The sequence below is a fragment of the Notothenia coriiceps genome, unplaced genomic scaffold (genome assembly GCF_000735185.1).
Source record: "Notothenia coriiceps isolate Sejong01 unplaced genomic scaffold, NC01 NC01_scaffold00030446, whole genome shotgun sequence".
In the NCBI taxonomy this organism is placed as follows: Eukaryota; Metazoa; Chordata; class Actinopteri; order Perciformes; family Nototheniidae; genus Notothenia; species Notothenia coriiceps.
Genome location: NW_011363147.1, coordinates 21,962 through 40,466, shown reverse-complemented (window position 1 = coordinate 40,466; position 18,505 = coordinate 21,962). Strand labels below are relative to the sequence as shown.

The 18,505-nt window shown below is 41.7% G+C and overlaps 1 protein-coding gene across 1 annotated transcript; it reads left to right on the top strand.

The window, feature by feature from the left end:
- Window positions 1-177: 177 nt before the first annotated feature.
- Window positions 178-17,496, top strand: LOC104959550 (transcription factor SOX-6-like). The gene is made up of 5 exons (XM_010787455.1): window positions 178-361; window positions 1,721-1,800; window positions 13,020-13,169; window positions 15,046-15,223; window positions 17,226-17,496. The coding sequence occupies exons 1-5, from the start codon at window positions 253-255 to the stop codon at window positions 17,468-17,470; spliced, it is 762 nt and encodes a 253-aa protein (XP_010785757.1). The 5' UTR covers window positions 178-252; the 3' UTR covers window positions 17,471-17,496.
- Window positions 17,497-18,505: the final 1,009 nt, after the last annotated feature.

Genomic DNA, 18,505 nt, shown 5'->3' with positions numbered 1-18,505 from the left:
TATCTATCTATCTATCTATCTATCTATCTATCTATCTATCTATCTATCTATCTATCTATCTATCTATCTATCTATCTATCTATCTATCTATCTATCTGTCTTTACTTTCCATTTTTCTCCCATTGTTTTCAGCATTTGTGTCGGAGTTGTTGTGTGTGTGTAAAGTTAATTTTATTTACCTTGTCCTCTTTTGACATGTTTTGTGTAAATACTTGAAACATTTCTCTCTCTCCCTCTCAGGTCCAGGGTCACATGCCTCCTCTGATGATCCCGGTGTTTCCTCACGACCAGCGCTCTCTGGCTGCTGCCGCTGCCGCACAGCAGGGCTTCCTCTTCCCCCCGAGCATGTCCTACAAGCCAGGTATACACACACACACACACACACACACACACACACACACACACACACACACACACACACACACACACACACACACACACACACACACACACACACACACACACACACACACACTGAACAATTGCCCAAGATGGATTACGCGCTGTCGAGTGTTAAGGAAATATATGTTTTCTTGATAAACAGTCCCCCCCCTCAAACAAAAGCCCTACGTCTCTGACAGTTCTCGTAAACTACAAAAGGGACAGCAAGTCTCTATTTCTCTCTCTTTCTCACACACACACACACGCACACGCACACGCACACGCACACGCACACGCACACACACACACACACTGGGATCCCAGTCTATGTTAATGAGGTGTGTCAGGTGAGGAATGTTCTGGAAATGAGCGGAGAGATTTACAAGCTCTGCTCGTTCACGTCAGGAACAATACATTGGACACAGCGAGGACTGGAATGTCTCTTTTATGGCGTGCTGAAAGCATGTCAGTTGCTCAACACATCTGCAACATGAAATTTCACACTTTCTCACACACACCACATCAACACACACACTCTTCAACATGTTCTCCTGGTACCCACCGACCCAACAATGTACGCTTATGGTTGATGCAGACAGACAAAACACATGCATTCCTTGACACAAGAACACACTTAAAGGACTGAATGCATGCTGCGTGTGTTCAGAAGTCCACAAGGATTTTGTATAAACAGGCGCAACAAAACACAGCTCACAGTCTCACAGAAACAAACTTCAGGTAAAAAAGTCTTATATTGAAGGCTTCGCAGCACCACTTGCTTTCTTTCCTTTCGCCTCGTCCTTCACACGTTCCTTTCTTCTGACACCGCCATGCCTCCATACAATAATCCATGTTTATGCTTATACTGCGTGAGCATTTTCTCCCATGAGGCCGTAAACAGAAATGAAGAAATTGATTAAAAAGCCATTATTCTTCGCTCTCCTTCTACTTGGGTCTGTTTGCAACAAAGGCTCGGACATGGAAAGCCTTTTAGGGGCGAACAGTAGGGGTTATACGCAGTGCTTGTATATGCATCCATGAGTGCATCCCGATGAGGGAGCACTGGACTTGAACTCTGTGTCTCGAGCACCCGTGTGTACCGACAATGAGCGTCATTAACCTCTGAATAAAACACTTCGTGACTCATTTGGCATGAATAAAAACATGAGCACAAGAAAAAGAGAGAGGACGAGACAAAAGACAGGAAAGACAGAAAGAGACAGACAGAGTTTGGTCGAAGGTAAAGATCAGGTTAGCTCTTGTGAGGTATACTGTATCTGCCTCCCCCCCCCTCCTCCCTTCTCGCTCTACAAAATGTTTTGTTTTGGTTGTTCAACAGGTGAGAATTACCCCATGCAGTTCATTCCATCTACTATGGCAGCTGCAGCGGCATCTGGACTCAGCCCATTACAACTGCAGGTAAGAGGAACACACCTGGTCTCTGAGAATCAGCTACATTATACTAACAAACCCTACATCTGGAAACGGCCACTGCTAAGGGAGTGAGAACATGTTTGATTTTAATTGGGCTGCACCAAATTTTAAATGATAGTGTGTTTAAAAAAGGGTGAGTAATGTATTCCCTCAACAAAAGGAGTGGAGATAAGAGCAGAAACGTGTTGATATCTCATCGGGGTAAAAGGGTGTGAAGGGTTTATGGACTTTTCTACATGTGATATGTGGTTTGTTTTGATCTGCATCCTCTTGTTAACTCAACAACTTTGAAAACGAAATACATAATGCCTTTTTTATTGACTTTCACGGCCATGTTAAAGGTGGGGTAGGTTAGAACCAGCTCGAGTGCGCTAGAATTTGAAAATACACAACCGCTACTTCCTTACAGAGCCCCTCCTCCAACACACACGAACGCGCACATGACCAATGAGGGCGCGAGATAAGTTTGTGCACAGATGGAAGGCTGACAGGCAGGTAGGCCATCCAGTTACTTTAGCCGGGCCGGCTCAGATGATTGGTCGTGCTTTTTACAGCGCCACGGCTTCCACAGATGACATTTTTTATGGATTTTTTGTCAAAGCACTTCAGATATTCATTGTTATCAGGATGTTAAGAGCATTCCATGGAATATAACAACAAGTGTATCTCGAGCCGGTTTCTCAAACTTACCCACCCCACCTTTAAGCTTTTTGTGAGTGATTTTCTAAGCAATATTTCTTAATTTGGCCCTAACTTTTTTTACTTTTGTAATTCTTCTTTCTGTGCATAGTCTTAAGTCTGTTTGACATACAGTACAAGTGGAGAAAAAGGGTGTGAAGGGTTAGTGGGCGTGATGCTATTTGTGTGTCATATGCATTATTTCCACCTGCGTTAACACACTGGAAAATCTTAGAAAAGAAAGGAAATAATGCCTTTTTTCATTTTCTTGGCTACATTTAAAAAAAAAAAAAAGGTTATTGTCAGCAGTATTTCTGAATCTTGGTCTCTTTCTTCATAACTGTCACTCTTTTGGTTAATTAAATCGTTTCCCTTTATATTTTTGTATTATTCTTTTATTTTCCATCACTCTCTCTCTTATTTCTTTCTTCTTCTCAGTCTGTTTGATGTATACGTTGTGCAAAGGGTGTGGATGGTTAGTGGGTGTGACACTATTTACGTGTGATATATGATTTAGTTTTACCTTCAATCACTTCAAAAACTGTTTTAGAGAACCCAGGAAAACTATGCCTGTTTTCGTTCACTTGTTATCTTTTCATAAAGTGGTTGCATAATTTTGGAGTTGGAGTAAAGGCCAACAAAGCAAACTGAAGAAGTGCCTCTTCAATAGCTGATAACTCGAGTGTTTCACAACCAAATAAACAACTTCAGCAGAAACTGAGTTTCAGAGCAGCAGCAGGAACAAAGACATGAGGGTCTGAACACTGAGAAAGTACACGTCTAAACCTGAGGGTGTAACCAGCAGACCATAACCCAAGACTATTGTACAAAAGTGAGTAGATACATAGAAAAAACATTACAGATAAGAAACATTGGCAAACTAAATGAAACTCCTACTTGTTCTAACCTCGCCCCAAGTTCAAGTATGTAAAAAAAAGAATGCTCCACAGCCACCGCCAACTCAACTACACAATTGTGGTTTAATCCATACATGGTGCATGAAACGTTTTGATCATTTGTGTATGTGTTAGAGATGCCAAGGCTGTTACGCAACCTGCAGACTGTCTGGTGGATTTATTGCAGCACAAAAGAGAAGAAGTAGCTGTTTTGAATGAGAAATGACGGCTGCCACGATGGCAACAACAGGAAATCAAAGAGAGGAATAACACGGTGTGATCTCTCGAAAGTGCAAAAACTAACAATATAAGAAACTGAAATCATATTTTGACTCATACCATTCCTGACATTGGTTATTTTACAACAAACCAATAATCAGCTGCCCTTTGTTGCAGTAAAAGCTTTAAGAGGCACGATTATGCTTTTGGGGGTTTCTCCTTCCCTGTAGTGAGTTATGTAGGTTTGTGTGCATGTCAATGGTCTGCAAAGCCTAAAATCCCATAGTTCCCAAAGAAGATCCATTGAACTCCTTACTTCGGTGACATAGTGACATCACTATGTAGCACTCACGCTTCTATTGGCTAGCGCTCCAACACATAGGAGGCGTGTGGCGCAGTGGGGATTGCCCACAGTATTGAGTATGTGAGTCGCTTTGGATAAAAGGTCTAACAAGTAACATGTAATGTAATGGGTGATAGGCTAAGGGGCGGGACATTTCTAAGTGGTTGCCCAATCACAACAGAGCCGGCCAGCTAACCAATCAGAGCAGACTGGGCTAAATACAAATATGAATCTGAAAATGAACCTAATATAGAAAATATTCCCCAAAAGACCCATAAAATCTGAATTATGACAGATGTAAGTTGGAGGAGTTCCAACATGCATTCGACAGCTCACATCACAGGTTTATTTCAACATTTGTTTTAATGAGTTTTGCAATAAAATAACACGATGCGTTGATTAAAGTTGAAGCTCAAATCCTCCTATATGCTGCCTGTCAGTGTCAGACAAAAGCTGCGATGATAAATCACCGAGGAATTCCGCCCCACCAGCACAACACCTGGCTCGGGCAATTCATCAAATATTTTATTGCCGTTTGACACCTGTGGTTTGAGAATAGCACTTATCCATAATGGTTATCATAGAACATATTTGCAAAAGAAGGAAAAAAGAAACAAAAAGAAAAATGGGATCGCTTCTCCCTAAAGAAGGTCTGGGATTTCACAACACGAACCCGTCACCTTTCTATCAGCGACACGAACAAAAGCTTTTTCACTGGCAAACAATATCGCTTCATGATGTCAGTCATTACCATGGCATGGCTTTTGGATGTTACAAGAATCCTTATCTCAGTTTATTCAATTTGCATTGTGGTTTCTGCTTGCCGAGGCCCTCATTAGCCGCTATTGACTTAGCAAAGCGCCGTGCTGTGCTGAGAGGAATCAGAGCCTGAATCTCCACTCCTGGCTTTGAAAAGATCAAAAGAGTCTCTTACCTCTCGCACGAGTGAGAGGTAAGAGGATGAATGATGTCGGAGATACAAACTCATTCACATTTAAACACTGCTTCAGACATGGAGAATGAGAGGCGGAGAGGAACGTGAATGAAAGGGGAAGCTTCTCATCACAGCGCTGGCTGAAATCGACACAGATCGCGGGGAAGTGTTCGTGAGAGAAAAAATGGGATGATTATCTGAGGAATTTTGTGAGACGGAGGCGCTGGCTTCCAGCACATGTTTGGACATTGTTTTGACAACAATGCCTCCGCCAAAAGCAATCATGATGAGATTTATGGGTTGTACTCGTTTGTGTCTTAATCTCCAAAATGTGCCAGTAGCTTTCTTTGTACTAAAGTAGTGCTTACAGCGTACAGAATCAAGAGAGAATGGATACAATAAAAACACCTGCATGGTGTAGGCCTACTGCTACTCAGTCTAAACGCCTCGCAATTAATGCATACTTTGTGAAAATGATACAGTTCTGCTGCTTGAATTGAATCAACACCTCCCCCTAACCCCTCTATACCTGTATAGACAAGTCTTAGCGTATAGTTTGTCTCATTTCGGAGTGTCTTTGCGGTGTGTGAGCTGCATGTTGGTGTGTGGGAAAGGTCCACAACCACAGGGTTCCCCTCAGGAAATTTGTTAGTAATTGAGCAATTTGTCAATCTATAAAACGGTTTCTGTTATTCCAAACATTGCAGAACTTTGTAAGAATCACAAACAAATTTGAAGGCGCTTTCTTGTTAAACACTCAAACTAAGGAATAAGTCCAACGCGATATGTCATTGAAATAACGTCATTAAGTTCTTGTTGGACTTTAGCATGTAACCTTTTAGTCCATGAAGGGCTCCTACCCAAACAGTTTTAGATAGCTGAGTCGTGGTTTGATTTCTCACCATACAGCGAACTCATGACAATCCATCACACACTGATGCATCTTGTCTTGTAACTAGTTGTAGACATAGCCTTTGGTGTGGTGCTTGTTTTCTCTTGATTGCCACTATCTTAAAGCCCTTTGCTCTTCATGAAGCCATCGTGGTTACGCAGTAGTGCCACAGTGTCTCTCTCTTTCCCAACAACGGCTCTGCTCTTTTCATTTGCTCTGCCTATCCGGAGGTGAGGGACAGCGACAGGATGGAGAATGTCACAATTAGTGAAAGTGGATGTTTTTCTTAAACCCAGAGCCATGCTATCTCACTTCTTGTGTCTTTACTCATGACTTATTAATCACGCATGAGAGCTGTCTCTTGCCTTTGCCTCGAGCCTTGAGCCTTTGACTCTGTGCTGTTTGCAGCTTGTCATGTTAGTGATATGTGAACTGAGACCAAATGTGCTGCTGCACTCTTTAAAAGACTGTACTTACAGTATATCATATAGAATCTATTGGGGGAACGTATGGTTTAATTGATGTAGTTGAATGCATTAAAGTCATTAATCACCAATTAATACTAGGAGTTTTCCCTTTGCTGCTTGTAAAATAACTAAGTCACTAAGTTGTTATTTAACTGTACTGTACTCTGGAAACAATTGGTCTGATCGAGTTCCCACGCTGATAGCACGACAATGTGCTATCAAAACTCTCATGTCAGGTTATGATGGGTCAAGTATCAGACAGTGTCTGGCAAACTTTTGAAAGATGTGTTCAATTAATTGAGGTATAAAACAAAGTAAATTATTGCTTTTAATGTCTGAACCTGTCTTTTCCAATGTTTTTTGTGATTTGGTANTAATCACTAATTAATACGAGGAGTTTTCCCTTTGCTGCTTGTAAAATAACTAAGTCACTAAGTTGTTATTTAACTGTACTGTACTCTACTGTAAAGGCGATGGTAATGTATTGACATGGCAGTTGAGTGTACACTGAGATCTTGTTTGTTTTTTAGTATGTTTGACTTATTAGTCTCAGTTACGCTTCCCTTCAGAACGGCCTCTTCTCTGGTGTGTGAAACTGTGCATTAGCCTATAAAAAAAAGCGTTATAAATACACAGTTACACCATGTTAGTTCTACGCTAGCAATCTCCTCCGCTACGTACTGAGGTCAAGTACACACCGGCTGGCATCAAACCTAGATATTTGTTGAGCAAAGGATGGACAGATGTTGTAGCGAGACTCTTCCAGATGTTTTGTTGTTCTGCCCCGTAGACACCCTTCAGGCAGAGAGCAGGCACTGATGGTCAGGTGGGCAAGGACTTTAAATACAGAGGAGCATTTTCTCAGGCAGTGTGAATTGGATATTGGACCTTTCAATGGTTCATCAGATGTACTAAAGTCTTTACTTGTAGAGCACAGGTTAAATAAATAGTTCATCATCATGATGTTCAAGAATTATCGACCGAGTGAATGAATGCGGGAGAACTAACGACAGAATGTAGTTTCTGAAATGAAGCATAAGAAAATAAATAAATGTGTGAGAATAATTACTGATGGTCCGCTTTAAGCATTAAAGTACAGTCAAATATATACATTCTGTCTATAGTGCTGCAGTAACCATGTGTTACAACACTTAAACCCAAATGTACTGTCTGTACACATCAATACAGAGCTAGCTTGCAAGGCTAACTTATTACCTTAGCAAGTTAGCTTAGCGCCTAAGGCCACAAGTTGTGGACAAGCTAAAAAGAGTAGGTTTAGCAGCCAACTGACCACAGCTATTTGTATCATTACATAAATAATGCAATGCCATAAAAAGGAGAGAGAAGTAAGTCATTGTGCCACATAAACATTATAACAGCAGCTTCCCAACTAACAAGCGCAAAGGCATAAACAGGAAAAGGAAACATTTAGAGTCGATTTCAAAATAAAAGTCTCTGAACAGTAAATATACAAATGCTGCAGATTTACCAAATCACAAAAAACATTGGAAAAGACAGGTTCAGACATTAAAAGCAATAATTTACTTTGTTTTATACCTCAATTAATTGAACACATCTTTCAAAAGTTTGCCAGACACTGTCTGATGGTACTTGACCCATCATAACCTGACATGAGAGTTTCGATAGCACATTGTCGTGCTATCAGCGCGGGAACTCGATCAGACCAATTGTTTCCAGAGCCTCTGAGCAGACCCCTTCACAAGCAGAGGATTCCTGCTGAAGAGAGGCCTCCTTTATCGAGTGAAATACAGCTGCTTAGCCGACCTTTTTGTTGAAATCATCTCAAGACATCTCTCGTTGTCACTCTCTATGTTTCTCCCTGTTTCTGTTCCTGTGTTTGAGGCGTGGAGACGACAGTGAGGAATACACCATGTCACGACTTTCTTTTCATAAAGAGATGACAATGATTGGAAGGCAATCAATTTTGTTTGTCTCGACTTACAAAACTAAGCATCTGCTCCACAAAAGAGAAGTGGAAGTGAGATTGTCTTTATGCAGCCTGCTTCTCGATGTTTCCCTTTCACTGTCTTGGATGCAGAGTGAGCCTCCAAGTGCAATATTTAGCTTCCATCCTCCCTCTGTGTGGGCCAGCTTAGTGGCAGTCGATCCATTTCTCCCTCCTCCTCCTCCTCCTAACGGAAACCTGCTGAAAAAGACAAAAACCTCATTTGTTTTGTGTACTCCTGAGATCGATAGCAGCTCGACACTAAAAGAGGCCGGCTAAAGGGATTCTCCACTCAGTCCTAATGGGACAGGTTGGCCTGAGCTCAGAGGAGGTTTTTTGGCACCACAATACAGCAGTCCGGACAGCGCTGCCCACACTGAAACTAGAACGATATCGCCTTTTCTCTGCTTCCTGGCCAAAGTAGACGTTTTAAAACCTTATGATGATCAGGAAGGCCAGAAATGACGGACTAATCATGTGGATATTAGTCAAATTAGCACTCGCGCCATCCTCTTTGTCAATGTGTAATTTGGGAAATTGCGGCATTGTGTTCCCTCGGGGGTTGACTGAATGGCGAGAGCTCTGGTTGGGGTTGTTTACGCTGCACATTAGCCTTCCCTTGTCACCAATCAATCTCAGTTTGTCTCAGAGTACAAAAAAAGGTACAAGCTTATTCTTCGCCTTTTGTTTGTTCAACAGTTCCCTCACAGAAAGTGGTGGTAAGTAATTATGTAAATGTATACAAATACTATACTTGAGGTACATGTATTTCCATTTTATATGAATTTATAATTCTACTCCATTTCATTTTAGTAGCACATATTGTATTTTCTAATAATACCATTTATTTGACAACATTGGTTTCTAGTTGCAGGTTGTTATTATTTATACCAGCACGTTTAATCATTTAACACATTATGATGTGATGTTATGGATGGAGATAACTGGCAGTATGAAAAGGTTATTAATGTTATCTCATACTTTACCATCTTCAAATTGAAAAATACATACATTAAGGCATTACTAATTATAAAAATGCTATATTATTGTATATATATTTTTTACCAGAAAAAGCGACTTTGGATAACGAGTTATTTGAGATTCCCGGGACTTCTTTCTGCGGATTGATATGACTACATATAGTCCCTTGATCCTCCTCAGCAATGGTCTGTTAGCGAGTATTAACAACCTCTAAAATATCAGAATCAAGTATTCAAACTAAGCCGTGTTTAAAATAAATGTTTTTGCTGCTAATACTGTATTTTTGTACTTTTACTTAAGTACCATTTTGAATGCAGGATATTTACTTGACTTTACTTTTACCTAAACATCTGAGTACTTCTTCCACCAGCACAATACCAGTGAGTGTGTTGACTTTGCACCCAGTATCTGTGTGTGTTTGTGCAGGAGTCTGAGACCCTAACTGTGTGTTTTACCTCAAAGCCTGGTGTGTCGGCCCTGCTCCCCTCAGAGCTGTAAGAATATCAGGCATCACCAGAAGTAACTCTGCGGTGGGCTTGATTGACGCGAGAGGCCTCACCACCAGCCATTCACGGCACATTCTTACGGGGGTCTCATATCGCCAGGGGTTGGCCAGAGCACTCCTGTTGCCTTCCAAGGAAAATAAGCGCCGTGACATCAGGGCTTTGTTTCAACGGCGAGGCCCCTTCTGTTTGTGTTTAATATCGCTTCGAAAGAGAAGTGGAAAGAGGGCCAGCCAATTTCTCTGGGCCCCGACCGCTGAGCCCTGGCTCTCCGGCGGTAAAGCGACGGTGGTCTCGTGTGTCTGCAGCGCAACACTCTCTATCAACCCCCCCGCCCCCCTCACTTTCTCTCTTTTTCACCATCTTTGCTTGTGGATCTCAGGTCCCAGGAGGCTTTGCAGTTTTGACTACAGGGAAATCAGATCTCACAACACTGGGGGCCGTTCAGACTGCGGGGGCAGATAGTAAAAACAGAGAGAGAAAAGACACAGACAGAAGAGGGAGAAGTACTCAGATGTTGAACTTAAGTAAAAGAAGAAGTACCAGAGTGTAGGAATACTCTGATACGCGTAAATGTTATAAAGGTACAGATGTATCAGCATCAAAATATACTTTAAGTACCAAAAGTAAAAGTAGTCATTGTGCAGATTGGTGCATTCCAGAATAATATGATATGTTTTATAATGATTGATCATGAAAGTGTTCTCAAAGCTGGTAAAGGAGCAGCTAGTCTGAATGACTCTGTATACTGCAGGGTAGCTTGTGGATTTACTCCAGGTGGAACTAAAGTCTGATTTAACACTTGATTATATTTCACATCATTCATCCACATCTGTGAAGTAACTAAAGGTATTGAATACGTGTAGTGGACTAAAAGTACACGATTTACCTCTGAAATGTAGTGGAGTAGAAGTACACAGTAGCAACACATTGAAATACTCAAGTAGGTACAAGTACCTCAGAATCAGAATCCCTTTATTAGTCCCACAGAGGGGAAATGTACATTGTTACAGCAGAAAAGAGCTAAGGACAGCTTAATGTTAGCTAAGAAGCATGCATAAAAAAGTATTAAAGATAAAACAATTATTATAAAGTACTCAAAATTGTACTTAAGTACAGTAAGGCAAGGTAAGGCAAGTTTATTCATATAGCACTTTTCAGCACGCGACAATTCAAAGTGCTTTACAAAACAAATTAAAATACTTTTTCTGAATAAATACAGTAAAAACACATTATATGAATAATAACACCACAGGTATACAATACATGTTTAAATGGCATACTGTAGTGTGAATATGAGCAGCTCAATTAAAAGCAGCGGCAAAAAGATATGTTTTCAGTCTCGATTTAAAAATAGTAAGCGTTTCTGCGGACGTGCATGTTTTCGGGCAGTTTGTTCCAGAAGTGTCGGGGGGGCCCGCACAGCCTAACAGCTGCTCCATGTTTTGTGTTTACTCTCGGAACCGATAGCAGACCCGTCCCAGGAGACCTGAGACTCCTGGATGGTTCGTAATTATGTAGGAGATCAACCATATACTTTGGTCCTAAACCATGTAATGATTTAAAAACTAGCAATAGTACTTTAAAATTAATTATTTGACCGACTGGAAGCCAGTGTAAAGATTTCAGAACCGGACTGATGTGATCCACTCTTTTAATGTTAGTGAGGACTCGAGCAGCGGCGTTCTGAATCAGCTGCAGCTTTCTGATGGATTTCTTCGTCAGCCCTGTGAACACACTATTGCAGTAGTCGAGTCTACTAAAGATAAAAGCATGGACAAGCTTTTTTATAAGTCCTGTTGTGACATTAGTTTTTTAATCCTATGTTCTTTTACTCGAGTAAAAGTTACTTCACACCACTGGACACAGAGATGGTGAGGGTTGGAGAAGATATGAAGATTGATTTTGGAGACAGAGTAAAAAGGGAAACCGTCAGAGGAAGATCAAAGGAGGGAACAAAAGAGAGAAGGAGAACAGGGGGGAGAGTATAGATGAGGTGAGAGTAATGAAACGAGCGGAAAGAGAGGAGGGAGTCTGAGTGAAGGCCAGCACGTCTGGGTGGTTTTCCTGAGGACAGCGCTTTGATACTCCAGCTCTCACACTCCAATGCATTTAGACAGGGGTTGACAGTGGTTTCAGGCAGCGGTTTGTCTGGCTAGCTAACTTTGATTTAGAAGACCCTGGACTGGGCCGAGCGTTTGACTCTTTGATTTTCGTTGGATGGAAAAATCTGTGCAGTTTTTCTTGCAAAATGTAATGTTTCGTCCAACCGTGAAGGCAAATTGCCCACGCTTAACAAGTCTTTCTTTATTTGATAGTTTTCTGTTATTTTTACATTATTTTCAAGTGTTTTACAATTGACTCACGAATAATAAGTAATTGCATAATGACATCACCCACTCGTAAATGATTGTTCACTATTTGTCTAAGTTATTGAGAATTGTTTGAATTGTCCATCAAAGAATAACAAAATGTGACAAAGTGTTTTTAAGATTCGTAAAGTACTCTTGCTATTTTAACCATTTTGAATAATACCTATTTTATTAGTGGCTCTGCTGTGAACACAGAGACTTTATTAGATTATGCAATAAGAAAAACAGAACTTGCCTAGCGCTTATTTTCATTGTGGTTCACCTTGTTTAAAAAAATAAAAAAATAAATACGACTTTTATTCGTAGCGACACTGAGTCTCCGTGCTTTAATGGAAAGTATTTTTTCTTTTAATGTTTATTTTATAATCTTTTCTTTTTAATGACTGATTTTAAATGCCATTTTCTTAATGTCTTTCATTTTTTGTAAAGCACTTTGAATGGCCCTGGTTTGAAAGGTGCTATATAAATAAACTTGCCTTGCCATAATATTCATATTTCTGGAGAACCACGGAAATAGATATCCAATTTTATAGATAGATATATTAAAAAGGGTTAGATTCAATCATTGAAATGTTATTTGACGTTATTCTAGCTTGTGTCTGGCTTCATTACAAATACGATACTCAAGCTTTACTGAGCGTCTGCTGAATGAATAAGTGTCAAAGATGGATGAATTGTTTTTAAAAGTAGATGTTTGGTTGGAAAGCCTCCTGATAAATACTTGTCAAAGACATCTTCCATTTCTTTTGGAAACTGAAAGAGGTGTCAAGGTGGACTTTTGTTTCCATGTAAATAATGCGTGTGTTTGGGTCGGACACACCGCCATCTTACCTCAGAAGATGCAAGGAGCAGGATACAGAACAAACACAGTATTAAGGGTGAAGGAGACGAGAGGAAGGAGAAGGAAAGCTGCTGGTTTTTAATAGACTGTGGGTTTTCTTCCCTCTTTGCAGCAGCTGTATGCCGCCCAGCTGGCAACCATGCAGATGTCCCCAGGACCCAAGATGGCCCCCCTCCCACAGGCTCACATCTCCTCCGGCCCCCTCTCCCCCTCCAACCTGAAGAACGACAAGCGATCATCCAGTCCTATCACTCACATTAAGGTGCGTCCAGTGTTGCAAATGATGTAAAAGGATTTGTGTGAAATGTCAGAGCTGTTAATATAATTCAAAAATGATTATTAAAAATGCGTCTGACAAGTTTAATTTACAAGATGGACAAAGAAGCAGAAGGCAAAGAAAGTTGTATCATGTTGACTCTTTTCCAGAAACAAGCAACTACGAATTAGATATATGTACAGTGTCAGGGGAAAATACAGTGTCTCTATGGTGTGAAGTAACAAACATCGCCTTGAGTGAAAGGAAACAGTGAGTTCAGAATATTTATGATAGGAAAACACACAAGAATAATAATGATGATGATCAGTTTACGTAAAAAGTGAGAGGCTGGAAATGTGGGGGTTGTTGAAACAACAAATGGAGCGTGGCCCCGTTATACTCTTTACCGACAATTAGAAACAGCTTATTTAAAAGTCAAACACTGATACACACACACACACACACACACACACACACACACACACACACACACACACACACACACACACACACACACGACACTGGCGCTGGCTGCTGTTTGGCAGGATCCCAGACTCCTTCAGTGGAGAGAGCGTACGCCTCATCTTAACTCGGCGACGAGGCAGTAATGGAAGCCATGTGTGTGTGTGTGTGTGTGTGTGTGTGTGTGTGTGTGTGTGTGTGTGTGTGTGTGTGGCACAGCTGCACCCGGCGTCACAATAGACCGGCGTCAGAGCTCACCGCACTCCAACAGTAGTGCTCGGCTCCCAAACTCCCCATCCTCTGCTCAACCCACCCCTCACTTTGGCATGCCACCCGCAGCCTGACTCCCCACCCCTTTTTTCTCCATCTTCTAAACTCCCTTCCTTCTCAACACCTCTCCCTCGGCTGAAGCTCCAAATTAGATCCATGTTCATTACAGCGTTTGCTGCCAACACTAGAGCCCTGTTGAAGTGCGTTACACAACTTTTCCTTTTCCTTTTCCTTATGCGGATCAATGTGGTCGTGAACATTCGATAAGGAATAGAGGATTTGCACAAAGGTCCCATTGTTTGGAAAAGAAAGTACTCTGCAGCTTTTCTTAACTGTCTTGTTCACAGAGGTTAGCAGTGGAATTTATTTATTTAAGGGCAAACCCCTGATAGGGATGACTGGTTAGACATTTAAGTATTTAAAAGCACTTCAAAGGATGATTGGGACATATTGAAAGTCAGCGGCTGTCGTCATCTTAAATTGAGAATACATTTCCACTGGTGACCAACAAATGCGCTTCTACACAATCTGAAGCTTCTAGTGTGCTGGCAACACATTTGCAAAGTTTAAAAAAAAAAAATTTCAATATTTGATTGGAAGCAGTCTTCTTCTTCCACACCTGTGTTGCTGTATTACTCAGTTTCATGGTGAACTGCTCACACAGAGTCAATGATTGGAGTAGCGTGACACCGTTGGCAGGCCTGTATCCCAAATGATTCGCATTCTTGAACGGGTAATTTCCGTATTTTTCCACCTAAAACCTATTTTCCGATGTTCGTGGTGTATAATTGGCTAATAGGGAGAACATTTCTTGAAATTGGGCCAGTATTGAGGGGGTGGCTGAAGCCAATCACTGTCCTTAAGCATACCATCAACATATCGCCTATCAAAGTGTTTTACCGCAGACAGGGTTAGATTGTTGGAACAAGTGTATGAAAACACAAAACTGTGATAAGCTGATCCATTTGAAGAGACCCTATTACAGTATTACTGTATGCTTTTTGGGGTTTTCCCTTTCCTGTAGCGTGTTGTAAAGGTTTTTATGCATGTAAATGGTCTGCAAAGGCATCAGAGCCGGCCAGCTAACCAATCAGAGCAGACTGTAAGCATAATATGTCCTCTGTAACACTCTTGCCTCCACTATCTACAGGAGGAAGGATCCACACAGCCATTGAACCTCTCAGCCAGACCCAAGACAGCCGAGCCTCTTCGCTCCCCGACGTCCCCGACACAGAGTCTGTACTCCGGACACAAGACCAGCCCCTCAGGCATGGGCAAGGGCCGCATCCCCAGCCCCATCGCCAACATGGGCAGGAACACCTCTCTGGGTACGTTACAAACACGGTGGGAAGAAAAAAAAGAATATATGAACCAAAGAAAGTGAAACCGTAAAGCAAATGCAGGCAGTAGGCGTATGGATTCACACTGAAAGTATCAACCTCCAGAACAGTAGACTAAATCTAAATCTGATCCTTTTACAACAAACGCTATGCTCTTTTTTTTGTAGAACTCTAATCCTGCTGTAAGGGTAAAAGGTTACCTATTCATGTTATAATCATGGAACCAGTTACTCCCCAAACACACACACTTTTCCACACACAGCGTTTCTTCAACACTGGGGACACAGAATGGGCCACCAAGCAAAGCAGCGCTGAAAATAAACTCATTAGAATTGGCTTCACTGACATGTTCAATAAGAATCACACGGACTAAACGCTGCTTCGCCATGCCAACTACGAACTCAGAGGGGAAACACTGACGCACTCACACACAAACAAACACTCACACACCAAAGTATTGTTCCCATCTGCACTGTACATCCATCCAGAGCAAACATTTCCTCGCTCCAGCGTGAAACTATTTCTTCCCTCCAACCGGAAAAACAAAAACATCACCCACCCAGACACCTCCCTGCCCCACGCCGCCACACACAGACAAACCGATAGACTGCAGACACCTCAACCCACGAGGAGACCTGCGTGTGTGTGTGTGTGTGTGTGTGTGTGTGTGTGTGTGTGTGTGTTTGCGTGTGTGTGTTTTTACAGGAGTCCAAAGCCCTGTATTTAGCCCCAATGAAAACCCCAGCAGCGGAAGCAGTGAAACCCAGCACACGTTATTTGCTTTTTAAGAGCTTCCTCACATCATTGTCTGCCCGCGCTAGACCTTTTATGCCCCTACCTCTGCTATCTGTTATTAAGGCCAATCTGAACCCTCTCATTATAACCCCCCAGAAAACAATTTCAGCTCCTCTGGAGTGGCTTTGAGGACGCGACGCTTGTGTTCCCTGCAAAGTTATTTTTTGCCCATGTTAACGGCCACCCAAGCATTACAGTGCTTCCTACTCGTCTGCTAATTAAACGAAGAGGGCGACGGAAACATCGCATCCTTTTATTTTTTTCTCCTTATTCTTCAAATGGGCATCAAAATGGGTGGCAAAAGTGTGAAGCACATAAACAAGTGGGGGGTGGGGTGACATGTTTAGACACAAGTGGATTGGAAAACAACTTAAGAGATATTTAGCCCCATTAAAGGTTTGGAAAAATACCAGCTCACACGGATCTGTAAATATTCTTTCAAAGGAATGTGTGTGCAGACATTCTAAGTATTTGGTGCTTATCACTTGCCTGATATTGCACATCAAGCAACATGAAACCACATTCAGCAAGCTAGGGTTTTTATGAGTTACAGTTCTGGATTAACGGCATTTTTCTCAAAAGCTTTGACGACCTGCAAATCAGTATTTAAAGAACAGTTGCTATCCAGGTGACTATACAAGCTTTGTTCAAATATTACAAAGACATTTTACAAAAAGCTGCAAACTATGTAGAGCTATTCTGCAAGATTTTCTGAGAGGTCTTTTACAATTTACTGTACTTGATTTGCAAAGATTCAAAAGGAATACCAGGACTGATTTTCATAACAATATTCATATTCAAAAAATGTGTGTCCTACTTGTTCAAGAGTCAAGATTCTAGGCTTTTATTGTCATCATGTGTACATAGTTACGGTGTAGTTATGACAAGGACAATCTTAGGTCACGGGCTCCTCCAACAAAGCAACACAATAAAACAGAAGTACATAAAATAAAATAGAATGTACACAACGAAAAGTAATCAAACACTTAATAAAACGAAAAAAAAGGCAGAGTTTGAGAGGACACGGCAGCCATCATCGCCGGCGCCATCTTTGTTTGTTTGGTATAAAATACTGTATAATATTAGATACAATATTCAAATGATCCCTCTTGTCTTGTCTTTAAGCCTCTTTGTTGTTTGTCTTTACAAAGGGACATCCCATTGTAATTGTAATCCCTCCTGTCCCCTCCTCCAGACATCCTGTCCAGCCTCAACTCCACAGCCCTGTTCGGGGACCAGGACGCGGTGATGAAGGCCATCCAGGAGGCGCGGAGCATGAGGGAGCAGATCCAGAGGGAGCAGCTCCACCAGCAGCATCCGGGACACCACAGCCTGGAGGCCAAGCTGTCGGCCCTCAGCAGCATGAGCCTGCACAACGGCAACAAGGTCAGGGTCATCACGTGGCGACACATAGATTCACATTCACTGATAACATCTTAAAGGGGACCTATCATGCAAAATGCACTTTTGTACGTCTGTTATACATGAATATGTGTCCCCGGTGTGTCAGGGAACTCACCAGGTGTCAGAAAACACAACCCTCTCTCTTTTCCTCCATACCCAAAATCTCTAAAAACGGGGCTTTAAAGGATCTGATACAGACTGATACAGATTTGAAAATAGTGTGACCTCAGTGACGAGGAGCTCCGCCTATATGGCCAACTCTCCACCAATCAGGGGAATGAGAGGTTGCCGTGGCATGGTAACAGCATGGTAACAGCATGGTAACAGCATGGTAACAGCATGGTAACAACATGGTAACAGCATGGTAACAGCATGGTAACAGCATGGTAACAGCATGGTAACATGGCTCGTAACTCGGCCCCCTCCTTTGCAGGGGGGCGTGGTCAGCTGCAGCGCATGCAAAGACAGGGTGGAGGAGAGCAAAATGGCTAAAATGCATGATCTGTTTGGTATTTTGAAAAAAAAACGTATAAATATGCCTTATATAGCTATGGCCCTACAATATATTATTCAAATATAGCATGATAGGTCTCCTTTAAACAATGACAGTGTCTAAATGCATCTTTTACAGGCAGTCTCTCTCATTTGAAGGAGGAATTATGAGTGAAACACTGAATGGACATAAAAGACATACGTACTGTAGAGTGGGGGACACTCAAAGGCAGAGGGGGAGAGAAGTCCTTTAAAAGAAGCCCATCTTCCAAGAGAAGTGAAATGATGGAACAAAATGTCACATAATCCGTGTGTATTGACAGAACACAGTCACACAAATGACAATAAATACCTGCTATATAGGTACAAGACTGATACAGCTTCACACCCTTTACAATTTAGAACTCAAAAAGCCGAGCTTTGAGGAGGCCCTATTGTGCTTTTTGGGGTCTCCCCTTTCCTGTAGTGTGTTGTATCGGTTTGTGTGCATGTGAATGGTCTGCAAAGGCTAAAATCCAGAGTTTCCCTCTGAGGGAGTTTCTCCAAGTACAATTTTGAATGCAGGACTTTTACTTGTAA